Genomic DNA, 8995 nt, shown 5'->3' with positions numbered 1-8995 from the left:
CCTATCCTCAGCCCTGTGCTAATATTTGCCTGTTGATATTCAGGCCTCCAAAGGTGTTGACATTTAATGTTTCTGGTTTGGAAGGAACTTCTATCTTGAAGTCTATCTTGGAAAGACAGACTTGACAAGCTTATTGTCATTTTGATACATGCGCCCTTATAGCTGCTTTCCTTAGCCATTCTAGAGCCTTAAGAATGAGACCGACACATGAAGGTTAAGGATCTGTTTCCTTGCCCTCTTCACGGTCATCTTGCTGCCTGCCAGGCCTTGAGCCCTTCTCTTAAGGGCACAGGTTGGTTGGTTGTTTTTGCTCTAAGGCCAAATCCTAGGTAAGCTGAGAGTATAGCTCTTTGTTTCTATTTTTGGTGGAACATAGCCTGTGCTCACCTACATGTTAAGTAACAGAGCTATTGTTAATGGAGAATTTTCTTGACAGATTAGTATTAGTCAAGATGAGTCACTATAAAGTCCATGAGTGCAGAATTTGGTGAGGATAATATTTTTGGCATCTAAACAGATGATCTTTCCTTCTGGTCTAATTAGTAAGTACACAGGGGACTTCGTTCTCTTGATGAAGTGCCTCTAGAGCACTGCATCAGTGATGAGATGAACACGTTCACCTCTCAGCCTAATGCTAATACGGTTTAGCCAGAGAATTCCCTCTGGTACACTGAAGAAGTAGATTTTTATTAAAAAGGCAAACTGGTAAGTTCTCTTTTCAAACCACAAAGGCCTGTGTCATTTCCAATTAAAATTACTTGAGAAACTTTTAAGTCTTGGGCATTTATTAACTAGATGTAAGACAAATCTTTCTGAATTTTTGTTTCACAACAGAAGAGAAGATTCACAAAAAGTTAGAGGGTTCTCCCTCTCCAGAGGCAGAATTATCCCCTACAGCAAAGGATCAAGTGGAAATGTATGTAAGATTGTATTCATAATAAAATGTGCATTTCTTAAAATCAGACTAATAACTGCTACTTGGCTTACACTTTTTGTTTGTCATCTTCTGTTTGGTTTCATATTTTATAATTTAGGAAACATTTATTGAGTACTTATTAGGTGCTTGATGCTGAGAATTCAAAGATGAATAAGATGGTTCTATCTGTATTGTATATTCAGTAAATATACTTGTGGAATGAACAAATGAAACAAGGTTATTGTTTACTAAGTCCATTCCTGTAAAATTCACAATCATCCTTTGAGACAACTATGAGAAACTACAATCATCCATGCTTTACAAACAAAAAAATTGAATTCTCACTGTTTAAGTTCTTTCTTTGTAGATGGACAGCACTAAAATAAGCTACATGATATGCAGACTTTCTTATTGTTCATTTTATCTCTGAACCTCTAAAACCTAGGAAGAGTAGTATTTGGTTTGCACAGACCTGTAGTGTCCATCATGGTAGGCATAGCCACATATAGCTGTTGAGTACTTGGGATGTGCTGGCTCAGAGGGAGTTGTGCTATAAGTGAAAGTGCTCATCAGATTGCAAAAGCAGTGTAGAATGAGTATAAAATACTGCATTCATCATTTTAAATTACCAATTACATGTTGAAATGATATTTTGGACTTATTTGGTTAAATAATATAAATGATTGGAATTAATTGGGACACGTTTTAGGTTTTTAACACCCCCCCCTTTTTTTTTTTGAGAGGTTTTTGCTGTAGGGCGCGTGCACTCGCCAGACAGACAGAGAGAGACAGAGAGACAGAAAGCGAGAAATCACCCCCCAGGGGGTATGGCCACACTGCAGTCCCTTCTCCTCCGTTCTCCTCTCGGGATCTTGGGCACGCACGCACACACGCCTGGCGTGAGTTTTAAGCCACCGGGTCTGGGACGCGAACCGCAGTCGACTACATGGGAGTCCAGTGACATAGCCATTACGCTAACTGCTGGTCCAAGTTTTTACCCTTTTTAGGACTTAAAATTACCTGTAAAGTTCACAGCATGTTTCTTTTGGACAGTTCTGATAAACATGGTCTTCATGAAGTTCATGGAAAATGCCTATTACAGAAAACTGTGTGTGGAATTTGAATTTTTTTGTACCAAAATAAACTCATATTGTAATTCTGTTTTCCATAACTTTTTAAGGTCCCTGTAAACTGAGTAGAGTCAAGTACAGGCCCTTGAAAACATGGCCCCCTTACCACTTCATGTGTGACCTTCAGTGTTGCCTCCAGAACAGTATGTCCCCTCAGTAGCCAACAAGACTTCCACTTCTTTCTTGGCAGTCTGTTTTGTTCAGAACATTTTGGTAGCTACCAGTTTCCCAAGAAATGAAAAATCTCTAGTTTCAAGCCTATCAATTCCCACTTGCCTGGTTTTTCTTACCCTTTCTTGTAGTCACTGGTCTAACCGAGCTTCCATTTTAGGAGCACTGCCTGTGTGACTCTTCATGTCTCACCTAGGTTCCATGCCTCATGCTTAGTACTCACTACATTGCTAATTACTCCTGGAACTTCAAGGGTCAGCAATGGTTCACTTTCTGTAATTGTTATAGGCCTCACTAGTATCTGTTCTGAACTCCTGAATGTTGATAACCCCTACTGTTTCTGAAGGCCTGTATAAATACCAGGCAGTATGCTAGCATAATGAGAGAAAATCACAGTGAGGGCAACTGTCACTTAAGGTGCTGTGGGGCCAGCTGTGGGGCCTGGTGGGCAGCGGGATCCCACGTGGCTATAGGGCTCGAGTTCCAGAGCTGGTGGCTTGAAAAACATGCTAGATGTGTATGTGTACCCAAAATTCACAAAGGAGGGTGTGATGGAAGAGAAGGAATTGCAGCATGATCATTCCTCATTGGGGTGCATTCTCTCTCCTCCTCTCTCTGTATCTGTCTCTCTCTGGCAAGTATATAATCTAGCATAATTGAATGTATGAATTAGGAAACTAATGTGATTTGAAATTTACTCCTGAACAAGGAAAAAAACAAACAAAAGATGGTGCTGTTGTGACTCTTTTTGCATTTTAATTTATTTACTTATCACAATAACTCTTCAAATAAGTTAAGTACTGGTATTACCCTCTGTTTTGTAGATGAGGAAATTGAGTTACAGAGAGGTTAAGTAACATGCTAAGGTCACACAGCTAGTAAGTGGCAGAGCCAGGATTCAGCATCAGAGAATGTAACTTCACAGTTCATACTCTTTTTTTTTGAAAGATTTTTGCTATAGAGCACATGTGCTTACTGGAAAGTGAGAAAGTGAGAGAGAGAGAGAGAGAGCGTGCGAGAAATCACACCACAGTTCTTTCTCCTCCATTCTCCTCTTGGGATTTTGGGCATACATGCACATGTACCTGGTGTGAGGTTTTTTTTTTTTTTTTTTTTTTTTTTTGTTGGGTTTTTTTTTTTTTTTTTTGAGAGGTTTTTGCTATAGGGCTCATGCGCTCGCGAGAGAGACAGAGAGACAGAAAGCGAGAAATCACCCCCCGGGGTGATGGCCATGCCGCAATCCCTTCTCCTTCATTCTCCTCTCGGGATGTTGGGCACGCATGCACACGCGCCCGGCGTGAGTTAAAGCCACCTGTTCCAGGACTCGAACCACGGTTGACTACATGGGAGTCCAGTGACATAGCCATTAACGCTAACTGCTGGTCCCTTCCTGGCATGAGTTAAGCCACCGGGTCCAGGACTCAAACTGCATTCGAGTACATGAGAGTCCAGCAACATAACTATTATGCCATCTGCTGGTCCCCACAGTTCATGCTCTTAAGTAGTTTGTTTTCTGGCTTTTCGATTGCATATATTTCCAATGTTCACAACAACTTTGTGAGGTAAGTCATATATGATTATCTATTTTACTTTACAGTTGAGGAAATAGACCAAAGCATTAGATAATGATCTTGAAGTCACAATAATCAACTGAGCTGAGATTCAAATTCAGACATTTCTTAACTGAAAAGACCATACTTTCTACTACGTTGTATTTGTCATTTTTACTTCTTGAAAAAATTCAAACTTTGAAGGTACTATCATCTTACATATTTTCTCAGTATTCTTATAGTGCTATCACACTGCTAAACAAAAAGATGTTTGACACATGGGAATAACTTTGAATGAAAAGCTTATTTCACTGTATTATATATATATATTTTTAATAGGGCACGTGTTGGAGAGAGAGAAAGAGGAAATGTGAGAAATCACCCCTCACGGGCAATGGCCATGCCACAATCCCTTCTCTTCCATTCTCCCAGGATTTTGGACACACACATACATACACACACATACCTGGCATGATTTTTCAAGCCGCTGAGTCCAAGACTTGAACCTTGTGGGAATCTAGCACCTTAACTACGAATTTTAAAGTTAATATGTTATGGATGATGTAAATACTGAGTATACTAAAATGAAATATCCCATGTGTCTGGTAATGTTTTACTGTATCTGATACATCTAAATGCTGATTTTTGAACTCTGCACTCTGTTTTTCAGGTACTATGAAGCATTTCCACCACTTTCTGAGAAACCAGTTTGCCTGCAAGAAATCATGACTGTGTGGAACAAGTCTAAAGTCTGTTCTTACTCTAGCTCTTCTTCATCATCCACAGCCCCACCAGCTAGCACAGATACATCCTCTCCCAAGGACTGCAATAGTGAGAGTGAAGTCATCAAGGAAAGAAGCAATGAAGTATCCACTGTGGTACTTGAGAAAACCCAGAGCAAAAGTAAAAGTGAGAAGGAGAACAAATTTAGTAATGGCACAATTGAAGAAAAGCCTGCTTTGTACAAAAAGCAAATCCGACATAAATCTGAAGGAAAGATTCGCCCTCGCTCATGGTCTTCCGGCTCCAGTGAAGCAGGCTCAAGTTCAAGTGGTAATCAGGGAGAATTAAAAGCATCCATGAAATATGTTAAAGTAAGACACAAGACACGAGAAATTCGAAACAAAAAAGGGCGGAATGGGCAAAGCAGGCTTCCATTTAAGCATGGGGAAAAGGCTGAAAGAAACATTCATACTGGAAGCAGTAGCAGTAGCAGCAGTGGTTCTATCAAACAGCTGTGCAAGCGGGGTAAAAGACCATTGAAAGAAATAGGGAGAAAAGATCCTGGGAGCACTGAAGGAAGAGACCTGTACATGGAGAGCAGAAATGACAAAGAATATAAGGAAGAGCCGTTATGGTATACCGAACCAATTGCCGAATATTTTGTTCCTTTGAGCAGAAAAAGTAAACTAGAAACTACGTACCGAAACAGGCAGGATACAAGTGATCTGACATCAGAGGCAGTGGAAGAATTGTCCGAATCAGTGCATGGTCTTTGTATCAGCAACAATAATATTCATAAAACATACCTCCCAGCAGGTACTTTCATTGATGGTCATTTTGTAGAAATGCCTGCAGTTATAAATGAGGATATTGACCTCACTGGGACCTCATTATGTTCTCTACCAGAGGACAATAAATACCTGGATGATATTCATCTAGCAGAATTAACACACTTCTATGAAGTGGATATTGATCAATCCATGTTGGATCCTGGTGCCTCAGAAACAATGCAAGGAGAAAGTCGAATTTTGAATATGATTCGACAAAAAAGCAAAGAGAAAACAGATTTTGAGGCAGAATGTTGCATAGTGTTAGATGGTATGGAGTTGCAAGGGGAACGTGCAATATGGACAGATTCTACCAGCTCTGTGGGTGCTGAGGGCTTATTCCTGCAAGACCTTGGCAATCTGGCTCAGTTTTGGGAGTGCTGTTCATCCAGCTCTGGTGATGCTGATGGAGAGAGTTTTGGAGGAGATTCTCCAGTTAGACTCTCTCCCATCTTAGACAGCACAATGCTCAATTCACACTTGCTTGCTGGCAATCAAGAGCTCTTTTCAGATATTAATGAAGGATCTGGTATAAACTCTTGTTTTTCAGTGTTTGAAGTGCAATGCAGTAATTCTGTTTTACCATTTTCTTTTGAAACACTCAACTTGGGAAATGAAAATACAGATTCTAGTGCTAATATGCTTGGGAAAACACAGTCTAGGTTGCTAATATGGACCAAAAATAGTGCCTTTGAAGAAAATGAACACTGTTCTAATCTTTCAACAAGAACTTGTAGTCCATGGTCCCATTCAGAGGAAACACGTTCAGACAATGAGACGTTAAATATTCAGTTTGAAGAATCTACACAGTTTAATGCAGATGATATTAATTACGTAGTTCCTAGAGTCTCGTCAAATTATGTAGATGAAGAACTTCTAGATTTTTTGCAAGATGAAACTTGCCAGCAAAACAATAGACCTTTAGGAGAAATTCCTACATTAGTTTTCAAAAAAAAATCTAAACTAGAATCTGTCTGTGGTATTCAGCTAGAACAAAAAACAGAAAACAAAAACTTTGAAGCTACACAAGTATGTAGTGAAAACAGTCCACACAGAGATGGCTACAGCTCAGGGGTTATTAAAGACATTTGGACAAAGATGGCAGATAGAAATTCTGTGGCTACAGTAGAAATAGAAAGAATTGACGATGAGTTGTTTTCAACAGATGTAAATAACTACTGCTGCTGTTTGGATGCTGAAGCTAAAATAGAGACCCTTCAGGAGCCGAATAAGGCTGTGCAGAGGTCAGAATATCATCTATGGGAGGGACAGAAAGAGAACCTGGAGAAGAGAGCGTTTGTTTCTAGTGAGCTCTCAAAGGTGGATGGCGGTGATTATACTACACCCTCTAAACCGTGGGATGTAGCCCAGGAGAAAGAGAATGCATTCATTCTTGGAGGAGTTTATGGAGAACTCAAAACCTTTAACAGTGATGGGGAGTGGGCAGTTGTACCGCCTAGTCACACAAAAGGAAGTTTGTTGCAGTGTGCAGCTTCTGATGTAGTGACGATAGCTGGTACAGATGTCTTTATGACCCCAGGAAACAGCTTTGCTCCTGGTCACAGGCAGTTATGGAAACCCTTTGTGTCATTTGAACAGAATGATCAGCCGAAGAGTGGAGAAAATGGATTAAATAAGGGATTTTCTTTTATCTTCCATGAAGACTTACTAGGAGCTTGTAGTAACTTTCAAGTTGAAGATCCTGGACTTGAATATCCATTCTCTTCCTTTGACTTAAGCAATCCATTTTCACAAGTTCTTCATGTAGAATGTTCATTTGAACCTGAAGGGATTGCATCTTTCAGCCCCAGTTTTAAACCGAAATCCATCCTCTGCTCTGATTCTGACAGTGAAGTATTTCACCCCAGGATATGTGGTGTCGACAGAACACAATATAGGGCTATTCGGATCTCTCCTAGGACTCACTTTCGCCCAATTTCTGCATCTGAACTGTCCCCAGGAGGAGGAAGCGAGTCTGAATTTGAATCTGAGAAAGATGAAGCAAACATTCCCATCCCTTCTCAAGTTGATGTATTTGAAGATCCACAGGCAGATCTCAAACCTCTGGAAGAAGATGCAGAGAAAGAAGGCCATTACTATGGAAAATCAGAGCTTGAGTCTGGAAAATTCCTTCCCAGGTTAAAAAAATCTGGAATGGAAAAGAGTGCTCAGACATCACTGGATTCCCAGGAGGAATCAACTGGGATTCTGCCAGTAGAAAAGCAAAATCAGTGTTTGGAATGTAGCATGAATGAATCTCTGGAAATAGATTTAGAAAGCTCAGAAGCAAATTGTAAAATAATGGCACAATGTGAGGAAGAAATTAATAATTTTTGCAGTTGCAAAGCAGGTTGTCAGTTCCCTGCTTATGAAGATAATCCAGTTTCATCGGTTCAGCTAGAAGAGGTATGTGTTTTTGTGCTGGAATTTGATAAAAGGTTCCGATCAGACTTTAATCCAATTGTGGCCATACGAAGCAGTGAAAGACAGGGTTCAGTAATTGGAAAATTAGCCTAAATGTCTTCAAACCTATCATTTTTATGATTTTTATTTAAGGGCTTAATGTGGCCTTGATGTTTGTAAATTTGAACTAGATGGTAGACTTTTTCTGCAGAAAAGAGCTTTTTAAAATATAAATCACAGGATATAAGATTCTTATGTGTTATCTTCATATACATGAACTGCATCTAAAGCAAAAACCTGATTTGTAAGCATTTGAATTTTCAAAGTTGATGGAATCAGGAAGCAGCTCCAAGTAAAGACTTTAGATTTAGTAAGCCTATCTGACTGCCTTTTGACATTGATTAGCTTATTAAAACTTGTATTTTTACATGTCAAATAAATTACATCTGTGCAGAGTTCTCTAAAATATGTTGTAGTACATGTAAAAATTAACCCACAATCCAGGTGGCAGCAAGATTACATCTATGTTTGCTTTATATAGTGCACGTATTTTTGAAGCTGTGTGAGTTATATGTGAAGCCCCAAATGAGATTCATATTAATAGTTTTGTTAATGAGAAATTATTGTACCACTTGATTGTATGCCTAAGAAGTGGTTTGAGGCTAAATGGATTGTATAAGAAATAAAATACAAGGTGATAACCTGTTTCACAAGAGAAGCACAAGGAACTGCCCAGATTTCAACAACGGTTTAATGTAGCAGTGCCTGGCCTTTCTCCTTATTACAAGGAGAGTTGCAGGTGTTCAGAAGCTCTGCCTTCTGTGGCTGGAGAGCAGAAGAGTGCTGACATTCTTCCATCTGCCTTACCCACTCCACCCTCTTTTGCATGTCTGACTCCTACCCATACCATGAGACTCTCGTCAGACACCACCTCTTTCACTAGCACGCTCCCTAATTTCTCTTCTCTCCCTTGCCCCACCCCTACCCCGCATCAAAATTAATTTCTCTCTTCTCTTAATTTTCATGTACTTTATGCCTCTCTTTATTGCATTTTCCATTTTTCATGACTTATTTGTGTACTTTCTTGTATTAGATTATAGGTTCCTTACAGCTGTGGACCATGCTTTACTCATCTGTTGAATCAGAGTGCCTAGGTATGGAGCTGCTTGCCTGTCGTTGCAGGAAGCCCCCTAGGTGACTCAAGTCCCTGCTCTAATCAACTTGCCTAGAGATCCGTAGAGGGATGAGTTTAATCCCATCGAAACACTGAAATCT

At 39.8% G+C, this 8995-nt stretch overlaps 1 protein-coding gene across 4 annotated transcripts in view; it reads left to right on the top strand.

The window, feature by feature from the left end:
* The window catches only part of KIAA0232 (KIAA0232 ortholog), a 113537-nt gene that overhangs the window by 82738 nt on the left and 21804 nt on the right, over positions 1–8995 (top strand). For 3 of the 4 annotated variants that reach the window (XM_014589827.2, XM_027773867.1, XM_027773868.1), the window contains exons 5-6: positions 835–916; positions 4438–7723. In XM_014589827.2, the coding sequence (XP_014445313.1) occupies positions 835–916; positions 4438–7723 (3368 nt within the window). The remainder of the gene's footprint in view (positions 1–834; positions 917–4437; positions 7724–8995) is intronic. The other variant, XM_027773869.1, reaches the window with a different exon arrangement.

This window comes from Tupaia chinensis, unplaced genomic scaffold (genome assembly GCF_000334495.1).
Source record: "Tupaia chinensis unplaced genomic scaffold, TupChi_1.0 Scaffold000384_1, whole genome shotgun sequence".
NCBI lineage: Eukaryota > Metazoa > Chordata > Mammalia > Scandentia > Tupaiidae > Tupaia > Tupaia belangeri.
Note: the sequence above shows the minus strand (reverse complement) of the source record. Positions and strands in the feature narration are given on the sequence as shown.